At 43.7% G+C, this 25,362-nt stretch overlaps 2 protein-coding genes across 2 annotated transcripts; one reads left to right on the forward strand and one right to left on the reverse strand.

Moving 5' to 3' along the window:
- Window positions 1-1,453: 1,453 nt before the first annotated feature.
- LOC129361870 (acylglycerol kinase, mitochondrial-like) lies at window positions 1,454-5,831 on the reverse strand. Its single transcript, XM_055033046.1, is given in 15 exon segments — window positions 1,454-1,758; window positions 1,836-1,920; window positions 1,993-2,063; window positions 2,149-2,246; window positions 2,815-2,962; window positions 3,883-3,940; window positions 4,025-4,057; window positions 4,059-4,102; window positions 4,481-4,550; window positions 4,810-4,904; window positions 4,982-5,107; window positions 5,183-5,258; window positions 5,341-5,420; window positions 5,502-5,541; window positions 5,616-5,831. Coding segments are annotated over 15 exon segments (1,269 nt in total). The 5' UTR covers window positions 5,726-5,831; the 3' UTR covers window positions 1,454-1,623.
- Window positions 5,832-6,241: 410 nt separating this feature from the next.
- LOC129362476 (nuclear pore complex protein Nup205-like) lies at window positions 6,242-25,059 on the forward strand. The gene is given in 44 exon segments (XM_055034006.1): window positions 6,242-6,299; window positions 7,067-7,209; window positions 7,303-7,474; window positions 7,548-7,692; window positions 8,381-8,540; window positions 8,633-8,861; window positions 8,935-8,994; window positions 8,997-9,098; window positions 9,559-9,734; window positions 9,825-9,941; window positions 10,703-10,840; window positions 10,910-11,060; window positions 11,291-11,496; window positions 11,602-11,784; window positions 12,910-12,960; window positions 13,035-13,244; window positions 14,169-14,406; window positions 14,767-14,956; window positions 15,038-15,158; window positions 15,446-15,527; window positions 16,035-16,199; window positions 16,274-16,398; window positions 16,472-16,586; window positions 16,725-16,874; window positions 17,039-17,091; window positions 17,093-17,114; window positions 17,553-17,710; window positions 17,806-17,886; window positions 17,976-18,167; window positions 18,587-18,788; window positions 18,865-18,963; window positions 19,041-19,189; window positions 19,419-19,610; window positions 19,676-19,797; window positions 20,040-20,193; window positions 21,041-21,167; window positions 21,298-21,371; window positions 22,108-22,236; window positions 22,318-22,444; window positions 22,553-22,725; window positions 23,444-23,573; window positions 23,774-23,902; window positions 24,126-24,199; window positions 24,701-25,059. Coding segments are annotated over 44 exon segments (5,997 nt in total). The 5' UTR covers window positions 6,242-6,271; the 3' UTR covers window positions 24,854-25,059.
- The last annotated feature ends 303 nt before the right edge of the window (window positions 25,060-25,362 follow it).

Below are 25,362 nucleotides of genomic sequence, written 5' to 3' on the forward strand. Positions count from 1 at the left end.
CAGTTAAGCTTTATTTCAAATTTGGGGCCTTAAAATGTGTTTTTTTCCCACAGAAATGCTTGTTTGTAGTTTGAATTTTTACTTGCTGAATGTCTCAACACCATGCTTCACGTTAGCCATCAGCAGATCTCCTATGACTGCTTTTGCTCCACAGCTTTAATGTAAAAGGGAATGTACACACACACACACACACACACCACACACACCACCACTGAACGCATCGCCTTTTCTGTGTGGAAACCTCCACTGACTGTGGTCAACAACCGTCTCACTCTTCTGAATGTCAGCAGAGGCGTCGCTCCAGCATCCACGCAGATGTTTTCTGACTATTGTAAATCAGGAGTGTTCACCAAGTAGCAGTGAAGCCTCCACTGTGTGAAACACACAAACTCGGCAGCATGATTTCCTGTCAGTTTCACTGTAACACAAGAAAATACTGATTCTGGTTCAATGTTATTAAATCCCACAAGTCTCCCTCTGAACACTTTGTCATATTTCTTTCCATAAAGCATCTGATATAAATTTGCTACAATAAACTCACACAGCAGATGATACAGTAACCTGGTGTAAAAATAATACAAGGTGTTTTTTGTGAAGTTACAGTCAAACATTAACAGCAATAATATTCAGCTTGTTCTCAGAGAAACTTTAAAATTAGCCACATTTCTGCCATGTCATTTATTCATTTATAAATGTCAGTTTCAAACTGCATATTTGGTTAGCAATCAAAATATTTTGATTTAAAAGGAAACTGATTCATAATGGATCCATAGTGACCAAGAGGAGGTTGCAGAAAAAAGCCAGCTTTTTTATTAGTTATTTAACTATTTACATTGACATTAATAGTGAGCTAATATTTAGTTTGGAGCCAAATATTTAGCTTTCTGCTAAATGTGTACTTTGATGCTATATATTTTGTGGGGGAAAATATTAACTTGCAAACTAAATATTTACTTTTCAGTTAAATAGTTATCATGCAAGCAAAATGGTTAATTTAGAGCCTAATATTTAGTATTTAGCTTGCTGGCTGAATATTTACTTTGAAGAAAAGTATTGAGCTTGTGTGAGCTAAATATTTACTGTAACATAGTTTTCTATTTAGCTTCAAATATTGTGAATCTAAATATTATCTGGACAAAAAATGAACAGAGTAAATATGAACCATATATCATATAAATCAGTGAGATCCGCCTTCATTAAATCACCTTTCAGCATCACTTTGTGTTTCCTAAAGAGACGGATAAACGGACGCCTGCAGCGCAGCCTGATCCGGCACCATCTGTCAGATCGGATCCGGCTCTGCCAAGCGGCTCCTTCTCGTCCAAGAGTCTCATCCTCTTTTCCTCTCATTTCAGCCCAACTCCCTCCTTCCTCCTGCTGAACAAAACCTCTTCCTGAGTCAATCTGAACTGAAAGCTTTTGCACCATCAGACGGACACAAAGATCCTCACACTGAACTGGACAGGGGATTTTATTAGAGCAACATGAGTCTGGGGCACAAACACTGAAAAGCCTTGGTCCTTCTCGATGCAACAGATTTTCATGTCGCCATGGTTATGGCTAGTAAAGGGAGCTTTTTGATATTCTGTCCTTTCTTAGTCTTCCTTCTGGGCTTGTTTGTCGTCACTGCGGCTGTGAGACGAGCTCCTCTCTTCGCTTGGTGCTGATGAAGAAGCGCAGTTTCCTAGGCAACAGCCGGACCTCTACGGGCATCGCCTCGTACTCCTCGTTGTCGATGTTATAGAAGCCGGCGGCGCCCTGCAGGAAGCGAGGCGCGCGGTTACCCACGGATTTCACAGAGCAGATCAACTAACACATCTGGTGAGGCTCCTCACCTCCGGCAGGGTCAGCCTGCAAACACTGGCCTCCAGCTTGGTCGAGTTTTCAGTGAAAAGTGTCGGATCCTTCACTTTTTTATTCCTAAGAGAAACAATGGAAAGTAATAAATGTGGAAGTTCATTTAATCTGCTTTCCATGAGGAAAGACACCGACCCGACAGAGATGAACTCGCCCACGGTTCTGTTTCCTGGTTCAGCGCAGATCATCAGAGCGTCATTTATGCGCTACAGATACACACATAAAAATATGATTTTATGATATTTATAAGAGCAGAAAAGGTTGGAAATATTAAAGTAGCTTCCTTCTGACCCGCTCTGCTGGGTTTTTATTGAGGGTCTGGATGTAGAGCTCTGGTGTAGACAGCTGCTGCTCCTCCCACGTCTCAGGCTCTTCTGGTTTCAGAGGCTCTGAGGAATAAACCAAAGCTTACTGTTAACACTAAACCCGAAAGGTAAGCCAGGGGTTTTCAAACAGCAGCTCCTGCCGCCACCGGGGGGCGCTGTAGTGGGCCTCAGGAAGTTGGTGGAGAAGGTGAGAAAATGCTTAAATTTGTCATCATAATTTTCATTTTTTTAATCAATTATTTTTAAATAAAATACAAGTTAAAATATTTGATGATATGTTATTTCTGATGCTCATTTTCTGATTGGCTGCCAGTCATGAAGCTGCTTTGCTCCTCCAGCTAACAGGAAAAGTTTCTGACTAGAAAAAAACAAAACTCAAAAAACCAGAAGAACTGTGGGATTAAAATAGAATTTGATGTGATTAATATGAGATATTATATACTTGTTTTCTAAGGGGATCGCAATGGAAGACATTTATTATCTGATTATAAAAGTTTCCACCACAAAACTCATTTATACAAAATGAATGCTATAATTATCTAAGAGTGAATAAAACTACTCTAAAAGTTGATGTTTATTGACATATTTTGAGACATTATCTGTGGGTTTGGAAATGTTCTTGAAGACGTGCCTTCAGCCGGAGGGCTCCAGTAGTTTTTCAGTCTGCGGATGATGCGGTGCAGCAGATTAGGCCTGGGTGGCCTCTGAGGGTCCAGATCAGGGGGTCGAGGTCTGGGAGCCAAGAGGGACACCGAGACGTCGTGGACCAGAGGCCACTCCTACAAAACATGAACACAACTAAACATGGCGGTGGCAGCATCATGCAGCTCAGCTGATGGGAAAATGGGTGGAGCCAAATACAAAACAATCACCTTCCAGCAGGAAAATCACCTAAACACGAAGCCAGAGGCGCTATGGGTTTGTTTAGATCAAAGCTGTTAAAGTTGTAGAATGGCCTAGTCAAAGTCCCAACTTAAATCCAATTTAAAATCTGTGGTAAGAGTTGAAAATGATGAGCTTCTTTGTGTTTGGGAGCCATGAAATCCCAGTAAAATCCATTAAAGGGACCTATTGTGCTAAATTCACTTTCTGGACATTTTTATTTTTCCATTTGGGTCTCAACAGCGTCTGAAAACTAAGTGGTTAAACATCCAGTCAGGGTTTTTTTTGGCAATAAATGAATGTTTTTTGTTGAGACGAAACCAACTGTATCGCTGTACCGTTACCTAGCAACCCAAGCTGAACTCCAGCACATTTAGTCAACCGGTTTTATCACTGGATGCTGTTTTGTTATTGACTTATTATTCAGAAGCCACTTGCTGCATTCTTGTTGGTTGTGCAGGAGGCTCCACTTCTGCTTTTCAAACATGTTACATCATATTTGCAGTCATTTTCTTGTGTAAATGTTGAGGGGGGGCGTGGCCAGCCACAGCTAATTTAAAGAGACAGACGCCTTAAAACAGCTCATTATGAAAGGATCTAAAAAAAGACTAAGATCTTATCATCTAAAAATGATTCTGTGCAAAAAATTGTTTTATAGTCCGGAGAAGCATAATAGGTCACCTTTAAGGTTTGCGGCTGTAAAATGAAAACATGGGAAAAAGTTCCAGGGATTTGAATACATATTAAATCCCTAAATGAAAAAAAACACAAGCCAGTGAGTAATGGCTAGTTTCCTTCAGCAGTGGTGGAGGCTCACCCTCAGCGTGTGGAACCAATGAGCCGCGTTCGTCTTCAGGGGTCCGAGGTACCAGTATCTACCCGGAGAGAAAAGCCGTTAGGAAACCTTATAACCCAGACTCAGAATCTTTTAGTTTAATTAAATGTCTGCATCTTTTTACTTGCTGATCTTTGCGGCGACGTCTCTGAAGGCGCCAACGCAAACCAATCAGAGCAAACACCGGCTGTTCCTTCTCTCCCTGCAAACAAACATTAACAAATTTCAATCTACAACAAGAATTATCACTGTAACGTAAAAGAAAAAAGACATCTTTAATAAAGATTCAACTGGTTGTTTTTACAATGGAGTGTTAGGGCAAGGCTAAGAAAATGTTTTAATAAGAATAAATTCTTACAGCATAAGATAATTGTTGAATTATGACTTTATTGTTGTAATTCTACTTAATTCTCATATTTTGACGATTCTCCACCTATTATTCCGACTTTATTCTGGTATTATGACTATATTTTCATAGTCCATTTATTTCTTAGAATGACCCGAATACTCCGTTGAAGTTTTTGTCCCAGAATAAATTCTGATAAAGTGATGGAAGACGTTAAACTGAAAAGTTCCTCACTTTGATTTGAAGCACGTCCACAGGGACCGTCTCTCCTTGCAGGATGGACAGCGTGGCGGCCGTGATGTCCCTGAACATTTCACAAGAAGCAGGAAGTTGGAAAAAATGTAGGAAAAACGAAATAACTCCACAAGGATGGACAGAAATCAAAGTTTATTTTTTCTTAACATGCAACTTCTCCACTGAAATGAAAGGTTTTCAACATTCCTCAGAATGAGATTGTAGTGCTGCATGGCTGCTGATAAGTATGTAAGGAGCTAAGCATAAATTTGTAACATGAAGACAACAAGCTCACCTCTGCAGTGCAGCAGGATCGTGGTGCCACTTACTTGACTTTGTTGTCACTGAGGAAATGAAGAGACGGACTGAGGGAATTATGGGAACCCAGAGGAATGAATCCTATCGGCGTGCTACTGAAGACCTCCTGGAGTCAGAGGAATCATTTCAGATTTCTACTTGGTGAGAACAGATTTATTACTCTTATTATTTTATTAAACCCACTTGGTCCGGCCTCCGCAGTAAACCTGTGATGACCTCCTGCAAGGTGCCGTCACCTCCAGCCACAATCAACATGTCTGTCTGCTCCATCAGCTCCATCAGCTTCTTAGCCTGACCTTCATAGTCTGTCTGTGTTTGTAACCAGAGTTAAGCATCTGGTGACACCAACATGTAAAGGCTGCTAATAAAAGCTGAGAATGATACCTTCACTACTGTGATTTCCACGCCAGCCAGGTGTAAAATAGGAGCTGCATTCTTTTCAAATAAGTTGTTGGCTTTCCTGAAGAAATTAAATTAGGGATGTTTTAAATACATATTTGATAAATGCAATAAAAATTGCGCAGGAAATGTGACATTTTTACCCGTTGGAAGCTGCAGGATTCAGAATCACAGTTGCTTTCTTCAGTCTCTCCTGAGGTGCGACCTGCTGGCGTCCAAACTCCTGACGGAGCAGCGACAGTTAAAGGTTCATGCGGCTGGTTTTGGTTGAGAATGTCAAAATATTATTCTGAAGAAAACTCACTCTGGCCAGTTGGCAGGCCTCTCTGCGCACCACGCTGTCACTAGTAACACACAAGTTACACCTTTACGCATCTAATTGAACTCCAGCAGAACAAATGAACGGAGTGAAACCCACCAGTGTTTACCATACAGCCAGAACCCTCCGTAGGACACGACACACGCAGCGACCGTGGATTTCTTCCAGTGGTTCCTCAGAGTCCGAAACACTTTAACGACCCGAGCCATGCTGGTTCAAGCCGTATCAATGAGGTGGTACTTGGGATTACTTAAAGGCATGATTGACTGTTTTAACTCAGCGGTCACAGATTCATCGCTGCATGGACATGATGGTGTAACGCCAAAAGAGAACGGACCGAAACCAAGCGGAACTAATGTCACTAAATCTTGTTTCTTGATTTCTACATTCGAACACACGCTTCGTTATTAATAAAATACATTTTTCAATAAGTAATTATTGAAACATAATCGCGTAAAATAGTATGCAATTTGAACAATATCCCGCTGTTTAAATCCTATAAACTACATTTCCCTTCAGAGAAAGCCTCTGGGAGAGCTTTCAAAGTATCAAGACCCCGCCTGAAACTTTTAGATATTAACACGGACACTTCTGAGATCATGCAGTAACTGAATAAATATTTAAATAAATATTTTCTATCATCTGTCGCAAGTGTTTTTATTCAAATCATTAGGAGAAAGCATCGGATATTTTCATGTTATATTTCGGACCGGCACAAACAGAAAACCTGCTTTCCGAACAGTTCGTACCGCATCATGGCGGTGCCGATGGCGGTAAATTCAGGTAATGATGTTTATTTCAATAAATTATTTAGTTATGTCTGTTTCTCTAAGACTACATTTCTATGTCACACAGTCAGGCTCATAAATCCGAGGTTCAGCTCACTGTTTGTTTGTCTGAACATGATCCGCCTGGAGTTCTGACTGCTAGCATAGCCTAGCTAATGCTATTGAAAGCTAAATAGCCGTGTCTTGGAGGATAGACACCAAATCTGTTGCTTTTACAAAAAATAAATTTTGTAGAAAATCGCTGTCTTTTTAAATTAAATTTTTTTTCTCAGCAGTGTGGTTATTGCGTTTGCCTACTTGGGAGTAAAGCTGAACTAATTTATAATATTGTGCTTTACAGTGATTCTGAAATTCACATGTTTTGCTAATCTTTAGCAAATTAGGATTAATTTTTCAATAGAACCGAAATCATGCATGTAGATCGAACATAAAGCTACTTATTTCATTTTCAAATACGAAATTCTGGGGTATTTTATGGCTGTCAGTTTACATTACAACCTGTACAAACTTGCAATCTAAAGCCAAAATATTGTTTATAAAAACGAGAATTGTTTTTCCGTTTTTTAATGCTGCAATGAAACGTTTGCTTTTTGTCTTTGAGAAATTGCAATACTTTCTCAAAAACTATTAATATTCTTATCCAATATTTGCTGATTTGCTGCCTCTGTGAACGTAGCCATAGAAGATGAACAAAAACAGTGTTTGGCATCATTAAGTGAATCACCACGCGTAACTCAGTGATGAACCTTTGTGCTCACTCAGGGGCCAGTCTGTGGGGGCCACTTAAAGAGCTGTGGGAGACGGTAGATGGAGCCATACTCAGAAGACAGTCAGAGACCGTCCACCTTCTGGACCTGCAGTTGAAGAAACACAAACCTCACTTTCTCTCCCTTTTTAAGAATCCGGTGAGGAAATGTCCAAGTGCAGCAGCTTTAATTAACTTAATCAGTTTCTGACCCAACAGAAAGTGATCAAATGTTTGTGTGTTTTTTTTTTAGCCAAAAAGTGCAGAACAGAGAGAAAAAGTGCGTAAAGCCAGCACAGAAGGCATCGCCATCCAGGGTCAGCAGGGCTCCCGGCTCCTTCCAGAGCAGCTTCTGACCGAGGCCTTCATCCTCAGCGATCTGTTTGACATCGGAGAGTTGGCTGCATTGGAGCTTCTCTTGGCCGGTAATGTGAAAGTTGTGTGACGACGTTGACTTTATTATTGAACATCACTGAAGCATCCCTCCATCTTCACCAGGTGAGCAACAGCAGCCTCATTTTCCAGGCCTGACACGAGGCCTGGTGGCCGTTCTGCTCTACTGGGACGGGAAGCTGTGCGTCGCCAACTCTCTGCGTACGCTCATCCAGTCACGACATGGCAAGACGTTCACCCTGAATTTGAGGTGAGTGCTGATTGTGATGTTTAGTGCTTTACTTTAGGGCTGAAACAATTAATCGAATTATTCTGATGCATTGATTCTACAAATAATTGTCAACTAATTTAGTAATCAGTTAACTTGTTAACTGGAGTACACAGACTCCAGTTCACACTAAAGAAATGCTAAATCATTCCTTTTTTAATTACGTAAATGAACATAGTATTCCCTAAAATGCATTAGCAGCATTCCTTTAGTGAGTAAAGGATGAATCTGCAGCTATAAAAATACAATCATCAGCATGTGAAAAGGTCAGGCGTTGTGTCCTTCTGATCTGCTGATTATTGTAATTTATTGTTGGATAGAAAAAGTAGCTTAATAGATTTTTTTTACAGAATGTGAATGAAGTGAAGCTAAAATTGTCACTAAAGGAGTTTTGGCTAAATTACATCTCTACTAATGACTTATGTATGCTCCAGTTAACAATTAATTGATCACTAAATTAATTGTTAATTATTTTTATCTACTGATTGTGATGAACCGTTTCAGCCCAAACTAAAGGAAGGCTAAGTTACTGCATTTTAGACAATAAAATGTTTATATTTTTATTTAATAAAGAAATTGTTTTTCATTTGCATCGTTTACGGTATTATTTGATTGTTTCAATAATCGATTCAATCATCTTTTACCTGACGTGCTCGCCGTCGTGTCACAGTGAAGAGCTGGTTGCCTTGACGACCCGTTTCACAGACGAGCTGATGAGTCAGGGACTGACCAAACGCATCCTGACTTTGGTGTCAGATATAAGTGTGACGCGGGAGTTTGAGCGGCTGCAGAAAGAGCGCGGCCTGGGGAATGAAAAGCACAGGAAGGAGGTGGGAACAAACATCCTGGATCAACCAGCAGCAGCAACTATTATCCAGCTTTTTCTTCCAGATTTGATCTGAAAGTTTCATTTGTGCTTCAGGTTTCTGACCTCATCAAAGAGTGCCGCCAGGCACTGGCAGACAGCTTGTTTTCGTGGACCTGTCAGTCGCCGCTGACCAGAGACGACACCTTGGCTCTGATTGGTCACCTGGAGACGGTGTCGGCTCAGGCCGACGGCTCATTGGACAGCGTAAGCCTGGCTCTGGTCATGGCTCTGCTCTACTGTTTGGATGTCAGCTTCATAGAACAAGGAACAGAAGACAGAGAAGGTGATGCGTGCGCGGCTTGAATGCGACCTGCTGTGGCGATGCCAGCCTGACCGTGTGACGGTTTGTCCCTCAGATCTGCTCCAGGCTCTGCCGCTGCTGACGGAGAGGCAGTACGTCTTGGCGGTGCACAGCCGCCTATGGACGGCCAGCCGTGGAAACTCCCAGGGCTGCAGGCCGTGTGCCGGCTGGCCTGGGCTCTGGCTCTCAGGGTGCTCTCCCAGCTGCCGCAGGGGTCAGGTGAGGCTGCCGCTGGTTCAAGGGTCAGGTCAAACAGTCAAAGGGGTCAGGGATCAGTTGAGGCTTTAAGATCTGGGTTCAAAATGGCCGCTGGTTCCTAGAAAGACGTGGAGGTTAAGAGGTTCAGGTCCGGTTCATAGACATGTTGCAGCGTGACGTCACACACACACGATCTTATTTCTCGTGTCTATAGACCTTATTATACGTCCATCTGACTTTTCTTCTCTCACTTGTGAATTTTTCTGTCCTTAATTTTCGGACAACTAGAAACATTTGCTACAAATTCTTGCAGAACTTTTTGCAGTTCTGTTTAAAAATGAGCTATAAACATGAATTGTCTGCAGATTATTGCTTTTAACCAGAACGCTCTCCACTCTCTGTGTCTGACTGCTTGCTGGATGCTGGTTGTATTTCCGCGAGGCTCCAGATTGACCTGTTGTGTGTGTGTGTGTACTTTCAGCCCTTGTTGAATTCACCGAAGCGGACGAGGCGCTGGCCGACCAGGCTCTGCTGGGAGACGTCTTCCTCTTCATGAAGGAGGGGATTCTGGGATGCAACGCTTTTGACCAGGAAGAGTTTTACATCCGTCGCCTCCATTCGCTCATCACAGACTTCCTTGCTCTCATGCCGATGAAGGTCAGATGTTCTTCAGACAGTTGTAATTCAGTTCATCCACTAAATAACTAATTTTATTTTATTTATTTATGCCTTTTTGTGCGTCTGCAGGTGAAGCAGCTTCGTAACCGCGCTGATGAAGACGCCCGTCTGGTCCACATGTCTCTGCAGATGGACAGCGAACTTCCATCATCCCTGCGGAAAGATTTGGATCACCTCATGGTTCTGGTGAGTCGTTGCAGCTTCGCCTGATGACAAAAATTTTGCTGGACAATAAATTATCCATGACATAATTACAATAAACGACTATTGTTTTGACATCATTATAAAATGATGTCATAATGATAATGGCAAAATAATATAGGAACACATTCTGAAAGATCAACAAACTTTAAATTCTAATGAACATTTAACACCGGAACTAGAAGACATTTTAAACATCCAAAATAGACAAATGCAACATATAAAATGAATTATGAACTCTCTGTAAACAAAATGTCATTTAAATAAAGGGATAGTTGAGATCAAAGCACCAGAATGAAGACTTTTATCTACGGTGCACGATTTATCAGCCATCTGATTTCCTTAATTTTGGGAGATCGATGATCGGCCGATATTTACATGTGAAGCCGATCTTATCGCTCTCACCAAAAGGTCTAAAAATCAACCACTGTCTTCTGATTTCTTGCTATATTTAACAACATTGAAAAAATTGGTTTCAGCCAAAATTGGAATCAGCAAGTCAGAGTTTCTAAAGATCGTCGATCGGCCAGAAAACTGCAATGACTTTTGTCATCCAGTTTTTGGTAGGAAGAGAAAAAAAAGTAAAACAATAAATCACACAAATGGAAATTATTGAGCTCATTTCAACTTATCACGCCATTAATTCATTCATTGCTTATTTCAACTGGCCTCTTTGCCACAAATATATTCATGCAGCTCTCAGTCAGCCTCTCTGAATCCTGTCTGATGTGTTGTGTGTGTGTCAGATCGGGGAGTTTTACACCAAAGACCCGTTTGGACTGGAGCTGGGTCTGGAGTTCTGGTGTCCCACCGAGTCTCTGCAGCACGCCTCGCTGCAGGGCTCGTACCTCGGCATGGCGCTGCAGCGGCCGCCTCATAAACAGGTCAGGGTTTGTTCAGACACTGAGGTGCTGCTCAGCAAACAGTCCTGCTCACGTTGCTCTGTGGTGCAGGTGGTCCTGTCAAAGTTTGTGCGTCAGATGGGAGACCTTCTGCCCTCCACCCTCTACATTTCCTACCTGAGCATGCTGAAAGGCCTTGCCAACGGCCCGCAGTGTGCTCACTACTGCTTCAGTCTTCTGAAGACCAACGGGGCGACACACAGTAAGAAAACACATTTACAACAATTCTTACTCTTTAATAATAACAACAAATCTGCTTTTCAAAATGGAAATCTGTAAAATTAGACTTTGAAGTTCATGATGGTGTTTAGTTTCCTTCTGCTCTTCTCTGAAGAGTCTAGAAAAGCATGTAAGTTGCTTTTTTTTTGGCTTTTTGAATTATTTTCCCAGAAAGAGAAAATAAAGAGTGTCTGATTTTGTTTTCTCTGCCAGGTGAAAACATCCAGGGAGCTTCAGGCAGTCCGGTGTCCTGGGAGCATTTCTTCCACTCCCTCATGCTGTACCATGAGAACCTGAGACGGGACCTTCCCAATCCGGACTCGGCCCACTACCGCCACCCGCCGCTGCGGGGAATCACCCAGCGAGAGCTGGAAGGACTCACCGCCTTCCTGCAGCTTCTCACCACCATCATTACCTGGGTACGACGCCACAAGCAGCCCTAAAGATGCTCCTGTCCCTTTAACTGTGAAGCAGAAGGGTTCTTCTTCCTTCATCCTGGTAGTGATGATTATTTTCCTCTGCAGAGTGAGAACGCTCGGCTGGCGTTGTGCGAACACCCACAGTGGACTCCGGTGGTGGTGATGCTGGGATTGCTGCAGTGCAGCGTTCCTCCGGTTCTGAAGGCAGAGCTCCTCCAGTCGCTGGCGGCTTTCGGGAAGTCGCCAGAGATCGCCGCGTCTCTCTGGCAGTCACTGGAGTACACACAGGTAGGACAGGAAACACACAGGTAGGACAGGAAACACACAGGTAGGACAGGAAACACACAGGAAACACACAGGTAGGACAGGAAACACACAGGAAACACACAGGTAGGACAGGAAACACACAGGTAGGACAGGAAACACACAGGTAGGACAGGAAACACACAGGAAACACACAGGTAGGACAGGAAACACACAGGTAGGACAGGAAACACACAGGTAGGACAGGAAACACACAGGTAGGACAGGAAACACACAGGAAACACAGTAGGACAGGAAACACACAGGAAACACACAGGTAGGACAGGAAACACACAGGAAACACACAGGAAACACACAGGTAGGACAGGAAACACACAGGTAGGACAGGAAACACACAGGTAGGACAGGAAACACACAGGTAGGACAGGAAACACACAGGAAACACACAGGTAGGACAGGAAACACACAGGAAACACACAGGTAGGACAGGAAACACACAGGTAGGACAGGAAACACACAGGAAACACACAGGAAACACACAGGAAACACACAGGTAGGACAGGAAACACACAGGTAGGACAGGAAACACAGGTAGGACAGGAAACACACAGGTAGGACAGGAAACACACAGGTAGGACAGGAAACACACAGGTAGGACAGGAAACACACAGGTAGGACAGGAGGAAACACACAGGTAGGACAGGAGGAAACACAAGTAGGACAGGAGGAAACACAGGTAGGACAGGAGATGGTGCGTCTCTGCTGACGGCTCGTTTTTACTCTGACACTGAGGAAAGGTCCAGAAGCCTTCAGGTGTTTTCCAGACCAGAACCAGAGCCCAGTTGTGTTTTATTTCATCTGCAGCTGTTCTGGTTCTGGACCCAGAGGTTCTTTAGATGCTCCTCCATGGTTTCTTGGTATTTTATATATTTTTATGATCACAATGATTGATTTTTGTAAGTAAAGTCTTTATTGTCATTTATACATAGTGTAGACAGCACAATGAAATGGGGGCAGAGTTTTCTCCTCTTTCTTCTTCACTTAACTGCTTGAACTTTATGATTTTTTGTATATTGAACACAGACTATAACTAGATATTAAGTAAAGCTCAGGCAGCGGCTCCTTTCATGACTCTCTTGTGTTTTCCAGATCCTTCAGACTGTCCGAGCGCCGGGCCAGAGGCAAGCAGCCGGGATTGAGGTTAGTCTTTGTCTGGGTTTTCACCCTGTCATCAGATCTGGATTCGCCTGATTCTGATTGTGTTTGGCTCTCAGGTGGAGCTGAATGAGATCGAGTCGAGCTGTGAGGAGTATCCTCTGACCCGGGCCTTCTGCCACCTCATCAGCACCCTGGTGGAGAGCAGCGTACCTGGTAATTTGGGGGCGGGGCTTCGCGTTCCCGGCTTCCAGCCCTACCTGAACTTCCTGCGTGACTCCGTGTTCCTCCCGTTCCCGACCCGAGCGTATCGCCGTCCAGCCGAGAAGGTAAACTCACGCAGAGCGTTTGGACGGAGCTCCAGACTGGTGCTTGAAATCCTTGAATTTCACTTGGGTGTTTTCAAGGTTTGGAAGGTGCTTGATAATTCTGACTCTAGTTTTGTAATAAAATCTAATATTTGATAAAAGCCTAAAACTGGAAAACATTATTTACAGTTCATATTTTTCCTCACCTAATAAAAATAAATGTTTTCTCACAATCTGAAGTGAAATTATACTAAACTTCTCTTGGTTTAGTGAGAATCACCAAAATTATTTATTTTTTCTAAACGCCAGAAAACATTTTTAGAGAAGTTTTTCAAGGTTTGTTTACGTCCTTAGAAACCTTCAGCTTTTGTCTAAAATTAAGGCCTCAAATGGTTTTAAATGGGTTAAAAACAGTAAGTTGGCCTCAAATACATAAATCACAAGTCTTAAATTTTTTCTTGCCAGGACAATTTAATTGTGTATTTTATAATTTTTTTGTCACTCCTGGCATTCGAGGCCACCACTAGCTGGTTGCTAACATACCTGTGCTAGCTTTATTATGTACAATTACAATGTACAATTTTATTGAATTTGGGTTTCTTTTTCTTTTTTTTTGTTGAATTGGTGTTTTGAAAAAGGTTTGTGTGTGTGTGAGAGAGAGAAGCATCTCAAAACAACATTTTGCTATTTTGCTAATAAATTAAATGAAAGAATTCAAGGATTTTTACTGTCACACCAGCTCATAGTTGCATGTTTATGGTATAAAACCTGATGAGTGAAGAGTATAAATGGGTGTATTTGAAAAAAACAAAACAGTTAAAGTATAATGAAGCTGTATTAACAGTGGTTCATTTGTTCTTATCTCCAAAGTGTGATAAGTTGGAAACTTACCTTGAAAATGTTTGATAGGTTCTTCCATTTGACCCGTGTTTCTTCTTCTGTCAGTGGGAGGTCGCTGACGGCGTCCTGGAGGTTTTCCACAAGCTGCTGCGCGACTACGAGCCGCAGCCTTCAGACTTTGTGCAGGAGACGGTGGAGCTGCAGGGGGAACAGGTCCTCGCTCACAAGCCGCCCGGCCACAGCATCATGTTCCACCTGCTCAACGACTCGCCCATGCTGGCGCTCTGCCTCAGCCTGCTGGAGGAGGGCGTCCGCCAGCTGGACACCTACGCTTCCTTCCCTGGTGAGGAAATGCTCTCTGTCTACCAAAGGTTTTTCTTTTTTAAGAGAACATATTTAGTAAAATTCACATTTTGCACGTTTTTGTACTTCCATATGGGTTTTTACAGTTTCTAAAATCCCACAGAAAAAAATGTTTTCCATTACGTGGTTCTTTAAAACTGACAAACAAATTTCAATAGCATATAAATATCCTTCACTCCTCCCTCCCCCCAAAAGGTCACATACATTTTCAGCTGTAAAGTTTTGTTTCACTGGACTGGGGGTAAATTTGTCTCGTTAGAACTTTTAAAAGGCCACATAAGAGCGTATGGTGAGCTAGATTTTGCCCCCAGGCCTTAAGTTTGACACCTGTGCCTTGCAGGTAAGAAGCATCTGGAGTCCGCTGTGCTGCACTGCCTGTGCCTGCTGGACCTGGCGCTGCAGAAGGAGGTGATGTTCATGGACCTGCTGCGGGAGAGCCAGTCGTCTCTGCTCGTCTCCCCCCTGGAGCAGCTCTTCCAGGGGGTCAGTCCGCAGACCAGGCGAGCCGACCACATCGTAAACATCGCCAGGTACGCACCCGGATGTCAGCCCAGTCACTTTACCTTGTTGCAGGTTCAGATTATTGACTTTATGATTGGTTTTTGTTGCAGGTATCTTTATCACAGCAGCTCAAACCCAGAAGCTGCTTTCCAGAGCGCCAGGATTCTGCGACGCATCGCCAACTACCCCAACATCCAGATACGGCTGGTGGGAGACTTCACACATGACCAGGTCTGCACAGCTCTCGCACGCTACAGCTGCTTAGCACCTAGCATATGTAATCTTCCCAGGATGCATTTAAGTGAAAACAACATGGCGGCATCCGTGTGACAGTATTTTTTTGAAGATAATACAGCCTGCAGTATTTCACTGTAAATTTTCTCAAACAAAGCCTGATGTTTGGACTAATGATGGATCCTTATAATTTTTTCTCTCTAACTGTGAAGCTTTTCCTCTAGTTTGAGGCAGAAATCTTTGTAAAGAATTTCATGTTTCATCTGTTTCTCTTTGTGGTTCAGGCGGTGAGCGACAAGTTGATGGCTGGATTTGTGGAGTGTTTGGACAACGAAGAGGCAGAAGAAGGAACAGAAGGAGAAGATGGTGATTCATTTCTGTTTCCTAATATTTAACAGCGAGATCTGTCATCATAACTAATTTTGCTGGATGATGAATTTTCCATGAAGTCATTGCTGTAAACAACGACAATGTTGCTTTGAGGCCATTTTCAGGTAATATTGTAACGATGTAATAATCCAAGAACACATTGTGAAATATCAATAATCTTTAAATTCTAATGAACACTTACTGGAACTGGAAGACTTTTTAAATTCCCAAATTAAATGTGCAGAAACAACAGATAAAATGAATTATGAAATATGTAAATTAAATTGTTTCTTTATAAAAGCATCAAACTGAAAACTTTCATCATCAAATTTTTGGTAAATAGAGAAAACGTTAAACATGCAAACAGAAATGATTGAGTTTGTTATAATTTATCACGTGATTAATTGATTTATTGGTCTAAAAGCAGTCTTAAGTCCATTTTAAGTTCTGTGAGAGATAAACTTGAGGCAGTCAAACTGACCAATCAGAGTTGTTGGTCTTTAGATGTCGATCGACCAAAGAAAGTGGCGAGAATCCGACACGAAACCCAGATCCACATCCTGAACCTGCTCATCACCTCCTTGGAGCTGAAGGCGCCCAACCTGGCGCTTTACCTTCTGGGTTATGAAGTCAAGAAGCCGGTGGCTTCCACCAACCTGCAGGATCCAGGTGAGTGTAGCGGGCCGAGCTCACCTGCTGATGGTTGTGACCAGGTGATGTGAGCGTTGTCTGAACCGCTGCAGGTGTGCTGGGGTGTCCGCGTAGCTGCCTGCACGCCATCCTGAGTCTGCTGCAGCGAGGCACAGAGAAACGGTCTGGACCCGTCCTCACCCAGCAGGCGCCTCACCTGGCGGAGCTCTGCTACCAGGTAACCTTGGTCACTGGAATGTTGTTGGATTGAAATGCTTTTTCTGAGTTACACAGTTTCTGTGGTGTTTCAGGTGATCTACCAGCTGTGTGCCTGTCCCGACACATCTGGACCCACCATGCGCTACCTGAGGACCAGCCAGGACTTCCTGTTCTCCCACCTGCAGCACCTCCCCTTCGTCCTGACAGGTGAGTTCAGAATACCTGCTCAGACGATCGCAACTGTTACAGCAGTGAAGCACGAAGCTCATTCAGATGACTGACCGAAACCATCCCATAATAACCATGCGAGTGAATGTTGGTGTTATTTTGCTGATTGTGATGCAGAGAACCAGATTGCGGCGCTGTCCCAGATGTCGTGGCTCATGAAGACGGCCGCCATCGAGCTGAGGGTGACCTCACTGAATCGACAGCGCTCGCACACGCAGCGCCTCGTCAGCCTCCTGCTGGACGACCAGCCGCACCCGCAGCACGCAGGTACGCCCTGGGCCCAGTCTGCCGGGCATTAAAGCACAGCTGCTGCTTTTCTTCTTGAGTCATTAAAGGAAGTTTTATTCAATATGATGATTAAAAATATCAGTTTTCAAATGTTTGCAGTGCTGTGCTGCATAGTCAACCTCAGAGCTGTGTTTTTTCCCCAGCTGATGGAGAGTCTGGCATGGAAGAAGACAGCAGATCAGTCAGCGGTTTCCTTCCACTTTGAGACGGTCTCTAAAGGTTTGTGCCTCATTTTTCTCATTCAGTCTCAAGAGTGGAGCCGATGTGGCTTAACCATAAAACCTCTGGTGTTTTTCATACCAGATAAACGACGGTGTTTTACGGCCATCGGAGATACAAAGGGAGAGAATTTATACCAAAATTTTCTAGAAAAATCTTCAAAATTGGAGTTTTAAAAATCAAAAATGTTCAACTTTTGGTGCTCAGAGAATTTCCAGATTTTTCCAGAAAATTTCTCTGACGTCACTGAACTATGAAAACTCAAGGAGGCGTTGCTGGAAAAGAAATCCTGATTTTCAAAAAAATCTTCAAAAACCAAAAAATGTATTAAGTTATAAAATCAATTTGACCCTATTTCCAGTCATGTGTAGAAGTGTGAACCTCGGCGAATGCTGACTCCTCCTCATGTCAGAGTGTGCTGCTGTTTTCCTCCATCAGTGCGCAGGAAGCTGCTCAGCGTTCTGGACGCCATCGACTTCAGTCAGGACTTACCGGAGCTGCTGCAGCTGGACTTCTTTGAGCGCGCTCAGATCGAACAGGTGATCTCCAACTGTGAGCACGTGAACGAACAGGGCCACACCGTCTGCAACGTCAAGGTCAGTTTGAAGATGGAGGACGACGGCTTGTGATTCACCTGCTTCTCTGTCTGGATTTCTCCCAGTTTCATTCTGGTTTCCCGCTTTGTTCCCAGTTGCTGCACAGAGTGCTGGTGGCCGAGGTGAACGCCCTGCAGGGCATGGCCGCCATCGGACAGAGACCGCTGCTCATGGAAGTAAGTGCAACCCCCATACATCCATCTGGTTGAACATCAGAATCATTTTTCTGACTCCGTCCTTCGTGTCCGCGTTGTTTTTCCTTCAGGAGGTGAACTCCATCCTGCAGCAGGTGGTGGAGCGAAACCGCGTCCGCCGCAGCCTGAGCGCCAAGCGGCACGCGCTGCAGTCCTGGAGGAGCCTGGTGGAGACGCTGCTGACCGCCTGCCCAGCTGACCTGATTCCTGCTGACGACCGGCAGCTCATCATCAGAGACCTGCTGCTCGACCTCTTCGATAAGGTCGCTGACCCGCTTTTGCTTGAAAGTCATTTAGGTGTTGTCAAGGTTTTGATTTGAAGTCCTTGAAAGTGCTGCAGAGTTTGTAATTAAGTGAATTACAAACTCATGTTTAAAAGCCTAAATTTACAGCTGGAACCAGAAATTTACATACAGCTCAGAAAAGACGGAAACATTTTTTCTCTGAAGTTAAATCAGATTAAACTTATTTTATTTTGTATATTTGAAATGTTTTCCAGCTCCAATGCTAAATGTTATTGGTCTTTGAGAGGGAAAACTTGCATTATTATTCCATTAACATCATGATTTTAAAATGGTCTCAAAACAACAATATTATCGTTTATCACAATCATTTCTGGGACATTTTATTGTCCAGTAGCGTTAGTGATGGTGACCGCCGACTGCTGCTTCCTGTTGCCCAGGTTTTATCGGAGGACGCAGCAGGAGAGTTGATGCCCATCGTCGCCGGCGCCGTCTTCACGCTGACCGCCCAGCTCAGCCAATCGGTGCTCTCGGAGCAGCAGCAGGGCGTAGGATCAGAAGCATCTTCTGGCTTCGCCTCCATCGCCAACTCCGCCCTTCACCTCATCCTCCGCAAGCTGCTGGACTTCATCCTCTGCACCGGTTGGTCGTCGATTCCTCCTTGTTTTCTATCGGACAGGAAGTCTGTGATTAAGACGCCATTTATTCCGTTCTGAAGGAGGCGGATACCAGCGGCTGCGTGCGCACCTGTATGGCTCTCTGCTGTATTACCTGCAAATGGCCCAGAAACCAGAGGAACCAGACACTCTGCAGACCGGTACCACTCCAGCTGAAGTTATTGGTGATCTTTGAAGGGAAAGGAAAGTTGATCAGAACTTGTCTTTGTTTCTGCAGCTGGAAAAGCCATGTGGGAGCGACTCACGGCTCCCGAAGACGGATTCTCCAAACTACAGAGGGAGAACCTCGCCATCATCGAAAGCTACGGCAAAACGCTGATGGAGGTCGTCTGTAGGGACGCCTGCGACGGCCACGAAATAAGCAGAGTGAGAGAACTCGCTTCTGAACTTGAGTCATTTACCTCAGTGTGCTGGTTTTCCACTAAAAGTAGATGATTCAAGGTTGTTTCCTCCTGATAGTCCGGCAGTCTGGGTTCTATTAGAACCAAAGTGAAAAAAGTGGATCTGTACATCCCACTTTAGTTTCCATCTCCAGCTGCCCTGAATAGATCGACCTGCCACTGATTTCTGGTTCTGTTCTCTTTGCTTCGGTCAGATGCTGGCTCTAGCCGTTCTGGACCGCATCCTGTCCATCGATCGTCAGAATCAGTGGCTGCTCTACGTGTGTAACAGCGGCTACCTGCGCTCTCTGGTGGAGAGTCTGCGGCAGGACGACGCCGCCCTGCAGAGCCTGCTGGCGCCGCAGCCGCCCCTCCTCAAGCCGCTCTACATCTACGAAAGCAAGATGGTGAGCGGCGTGGTTCAGACGCTCCAGATGTGTGCAGGTGAAGCTAACGGACTCTGTGGCTGCAGGCTCTGCTGACTCGTGTGGCGAAAAGCGGGCAGGGAGCCGTGGAGCTGCTGCGCTGCGGCCTGGTGGCGCAGCTGATCGAGTGCCAGGTGTTCGACATGGTTCCCGACTCCGACTCCCACAGGTACCGAGCGCAACGTGCATTGTTTCAATGTAATGAATATTTATTATTCCTCATGACTTAAACATTAAATCAACTATTGGGGGATTGTTTTTGTTCTATTTGTGTTTTGTTCAGGTGCAGAGATTTCATTACATTTTATTATATTTAAATAAAGTTTGCTTGAAAATGTTATGAGCCCTGATGTCAGCTCAGCGATGATCCTTGTCTGGTGTGTCGCTGTGTTTCTTGCCATGGTAACTCAGGATGATGAGGGATCCGTCGGGCTTCATCCCGAGTCCGATAGACCGCTACAGGCAGATTCTCCTACCAACTTTGAAGCTTCTTCAGGTCATACTCACGTCTACATCCATGAACCACCAGCAGGGCGGCGCAGGTAGACACAACTCTTTATAAGACGTTAAATGTCGAGGAATAATTTTATGGCTGCAACCATCGATTCTGTCCTTGATCTGATAAAAAAACTTTACAGATTAAAGATTTTTTATTTAACCACTTAAGCTTGTTTGATGCAATATTAGAAAAAGATGCAAATAACAAATAATTGAATTCTTTTTTATTAAGAACATAAACATTTATCACCTGACATGCAATACACAGCATTCCTTCAGTGAACCTGAACCAGGCGACGTAAAACTAAAACTTATTCACAGACCATCTCAAATGCAACAGTTAGATATTTTTTGGACAGTTGCATTTAAATGACATTTTTTTGGTCTCTATATTCCAGTTGGCAATTAATTGATTATTACATTAGTTGTCCTCAATTTCAATAATTGATACATTGCGATTGATCCGATCTGTTGTGTGAGCCGCAAATAATATAATGTAAAAGATGCAGCTCTGTATTATAGAAAGGCCTGTGTGTGTGTGTGTGTGGGCGTTCGTGTGTGTGTGTGTGTGTGTGTGCGTGCGTGTGTGTGGGTGCGTGCGTGCGTGTGTGTGCGTGTGTGTGTGCGTGCGTGTGTGTGCGTATGTGTGTGTGTGTGCGTGCGTGCGTGTGGGTGTGTGTGTGTGTGTGCGTGCGCGTGCGTGTGGGTGTGTGTGTGCGTGCGTGGGTGTGTGTGTGCGTGCGTGCGTGCGTGTGTGTGTGCGTGCGTGCGTGCGTGCGTGTGTGTGGGTGTGTGTGTGTGTGCGTGCGTGTGTGTGTGCGTGCGTGGGTGTGCGTGCGTGCGTGCGTGCGTGTGTGTGTGCGTGCGTGCGTGTGGGTGTGTGTGTGCGTGTGTGCGTGTGTGTGTGTGTGTAGGTCCTCCAGTGGCTGATCGTCCATGCAGACACGGTTCAGTCTTTGCTGCGCTGTCAGGATCTGAGTATGGGGGCTTTGAAGGAACTCTCTCTGCTCACGGCCATCATCAGTAAAACGGCTCTGCCAGGTAGAAAAACCTCAACATGAGCAGAAAAGACCTTTTGGATCTTTTCATTAACTACATTGTTCTCATTTCATTATGTTTTGCAGTTTATTCCCTTTGATTCAGCGTCTAAATGATGTTTCTGTTCTGCTAGGCGTCCTGGAGATGGGAGGAGACATCAACAGCGCCGCTCTGATGGAGTTCCAGGGTCACATCACCAGATTTCAGGTGAATCACGTCGATCATGAAGGTTCCTGGGGTTCGACCTCCTTCATACAGACATTAAATTATGTCCAGGTCTGGATGAATCTGGTAAAAATGTTTGATTTGAAACTAACTAGATATAAAAATGTCAAACGAAGCAGATACATTTAAAAAAGTTTCTAATCTGCTTGAAAGCATTTATGTTTCCACTCAAGACATTTTAAAATCTAACAGAATCTGAAAACATGAAGCCAGTTTCATTACAAAAATCTGCTGAAAATCAGAATCAACTTTGCAACAATTTTTAATGTTGTCCTTAAATTCCATGCTGCAGTTTGTGCATCTTTAAAATCTTTTAAAGTCATGTTATAAAATGTAAGTGAAATGTGGCCTGTCACTGAATTTATTGTTGTTTTGAGATTATGTTCACATAATTTATTGACTCTGGCATCAAATACAATCTAAAACTGAGATGCATTTTAAAAAGCCCAAATAAAAACAAGTAAAACTCAAATAAAGCCACACATTATAGGAACCATAAATAAAATGGAAAAGAGCCTCAAACCTAGAAATACCACAGAGTGGCTAAAGTTCCCAGGAAACAGTCACCGCTGCTGTTAGCTTTGTGCTAACAGCAGCATGTTGTGCAACAAGATGGCGCTTCATGAGGTCGGCTCCAGTGAAATTTCATTGATAAAAGTCTTGAGTTGTGAAACCCGTATAAAACCTGCGTGGCAGTAACAGGGCTCTGGTTTCTCAGCGGCTGTGCCTGTCCCTGCTGGGTCGCCTCGCAGGAAGCGAACGGGAGCGGCTGCTGAAGCAGGCGGACATTTCTTCACCCGGAGACTCGGCAGAACGACGGGAGGAAATGGAGGCGGCCATGATGCAGGTCCGACCACCCGAAGCAGAGTCCGCCTCCTGTCCGGTCTGAGGCCATTCGCTGCTGATGCACGTCTGCTCTGTCCTGCAGGTGTGCGCTAACATCATGGAGTACTGCCAGACGCTGCTGCTGCAGAGCTCCTCCCAGGCCCAGTTCAGCATCTGTCTGTTCAGTCCGTCAGGCAGCGAGCCAGCCGGCAGAGACGGAGCGCGCTCAGGTCGGCCACATCGCTCCGTCCAGTGTTTTACTGCGTGAAATGTGTCCTGGAATCACTTCATTTTGCTTAAAGAGGCTCTTCGTCTTGATTTGTTTTGTTTTTTTACAGATCTGTCGTCCTCCGTGCCGTCCATTGCTCACTCGCGCGTCCCCAGTCTGGGTCTGGTTCTGTACCTGCTGAAGAACAGCACTGCAGATTTCTTCCAGTTCCTCCAGAGCCACAGGCAGAGCCTGGGGAAGCTGCAGAGCCTGGAGCAGCTTCCTCCAGAGGAGCTGAAGGAGGTCAGCAGCCAACCAGCTTACAGGCTTAAATCAGAACAAACCACATCTGATATGTTCTCTCTGCCAGAACCTCTTACTGATGATATTCAGTTATTTAATTCCAGAGGGAAAATTTAACTCATAATTCTCTAATTATTCTTTTAACTAAAGGTTATAAATTCAGATATCAGCCATTAATAGACAGTACTTTGATAACAGAAAACAGAAAATCTGTCTGATTTGAGCATTGATGTAAAAAAACCACAGTCACAGGAGCTGGTGAAATGAAAGTCATTTATGGGTAAAATTCAATTTAATGTTTATAAATTGGAAAAAAATCTGTTGTTTTTGTGTAAAAAATCTATTTGTGTTGCTACTTAATAGATCTTTGCAATATTTTTTCATTTCCAAAATTTACCTGGGAAAAAAACAAACAAGCAGATCAGATCAGACACACATTGGAGAATTTAAATGGCTCAACTTATTTTTTTATTAATACATTTTTAACCCACTATATCTCGGAGTTTATCTGGATATCAATTAAGTAACTTTTGCAATAACTTTAGTTATGAGTTGGTGTGATTAACAAATGCAGGGATCGGTAGATCAAAATTTAGTCTTATTTGTCCTGGAAATGTTTCAGAACATTTAAGATGCTACAAAATAATGTTTGTAGGCTTTTAAAGTCCTATTTTTCAGAGACGCTTGTGTCAGTTGACTGTGTTTGCGGTGTGTGTAGCTGTGCCAGGGCCTGGTGTCGGGTCCGGGCGGCGTGGAGAAGATCTCGTCGGTCCAGAGGAGTCTCCTCGCCAGGCGGTGGCTGGTCCAGTTCATCAACAACAGAGCCAAACTGCTGGCCTTGTGCTCCTGTATCCTTCTGGCTGCAGCAGTTCTGTTCACACAGCAACATTTAGCTCCGCCCACATGGCCAGGAAGGAGCAAGCGCTGTGAAAATAGTTCCCTAAAAGATCAGTTTTATCATTTGTGAGCTGGTTGCAGGTGATGTCAGAGAAACAGAACTGGTCATAATCTTTTGGGGTAGAAATGCCTTAACTCACTTCTTCTTCAGATGTTATTGAAACCTGTTTGTTTGTGTTGTGGCGCCATCTGGAGTACTACCTGCTGCACTGCACTCCCAGCGACCCGAAAGACTCCCTGCTGCCTGGAAGCAGTTTGTTCAGAACCCGGCTGGCGGACGGTGAGACGGCAACACGATCGTTGTTCTGATGTTTGGTTTTGGATTCTGGTTGTCGGTTTTGAAATGTTCTAGAGGCTTTAACTCCATAGGAAGCAGGTTTTTGGTTTTTTGGTTGTGTATTAAACCGTCTGATTTAATAGACGCTTTAAAAAAGTCTTGTTGCTCCGTACAGAACGCTCAGATTTCTCCGTACACTCAGATTTCTGCGTCTCGTCTGTTTCAGATTCGCTCGGCGCGCTGCAGGCTGGCGGCCGTGGAATCGGACGGTCCAGAGTCAGCCAGCAAGATCTGGATCTGGTAGGAAACATTTAGAGCTTTCATATTACTATCTATTATTTTACTATTGTTGTAATGCTGTTTTATTTATTTTTTTTATGTATTTGAAATTTTTCTTGCTGTCTGCAAAGCAAATTTCCCCTTGAGGACAATAAAGTTGACCTAATCTAAGATGGGGAAGGTGATATAATGAAATATTGTATGATGACAATAAGAATTATTTATTGCATCATTTTTAGGTCTTTGTTTAGGTGACTGTTTGTCACAGCATTTTATAACCCCACAAACACAAGAACAACTTTTTAAAAAAACTAAACGTTAAAGCATTTTACAAACGCAAAAGTTTAAGTGATTTGTATTTATTGCTGAACAAACTGGAGAAAATACTAAAACTACCATTTCAGAACATAACTACAGTTTTTGAATATCATTTATTGTGACAACAAAGTATAAATATTCTTATAATGTATCGTAAACAACAAATGATATGATGTCCATGACTCCGTTTTTTCCGTGCTGCAGCTGAAAGGTGACATGGCTGCAGGCTTCGGCGAGGCTCTGCAGAGGAAGCTGCTGGAGGTCGAAGGTCAATACAGCCAGGTCCACTCCCGCTACACCTTCATCCAGGCGCTGGTCCGCAGGATCCGCGGTTTGCTGCGGCATTCCAAGAGCTGAGCGCTGCGGCATCCCAAGAGCTGAGCGCTGCGGCATCGCAAAAGACTGAACGATGCTTCTGATGCAGCGTCGCTTTGTGACGATTCTAATAATGTCGACGATTGTTTGAAAGATGCACCTATATTTCTACTGACTATGAAATTTGATATTCTTCTGGTTTGTCAATGTTTTTCTTTTCTGAAAATAAATCTTTTCTAAATGTGTAAGATGTTAGTTTTATTACTTAAAACTAGAACATGAAAAGAAAAATAAATTTTTACAGAGACTAAGATCTTCTGAAAAATTAAATTACAGAATTGATGTCGATCAACTCGACGACATGAGGCAAAAAGTTTGTTGGTCCTGCTTTGACTTTGAAGATATTAAAGTTTAAAGGTTAAAAGGTCAACTAGTACTTGTTCCCACCACTTTTACAAAATCAAAATTACCTTTAAAATTTTATTCATATCGTCAAATGTAGTCGAGTTGATCGTCACCAAATCTGATTTGAAGAAGGTGGTGGAAGGCTG

Source organism: Poeciliopsis prolifica, unplaced genomic scaffold, assembly GCF_027474105.1.
Source record: "Poeciliopsis prolifica strain line A6 unplaced genomic scaffold, Auburn_PproV2 SCAFFOLD001, whole genome shotgun sequence".
Classification (NCBI taxonomy): domain Eukaryota; kingdom Metazoa; phylum Chordata; class Actinopteri; order Cyprinodontiformes; family Poeciliidae; genus Poeciliopsis; species Poeciliopsis prolifica.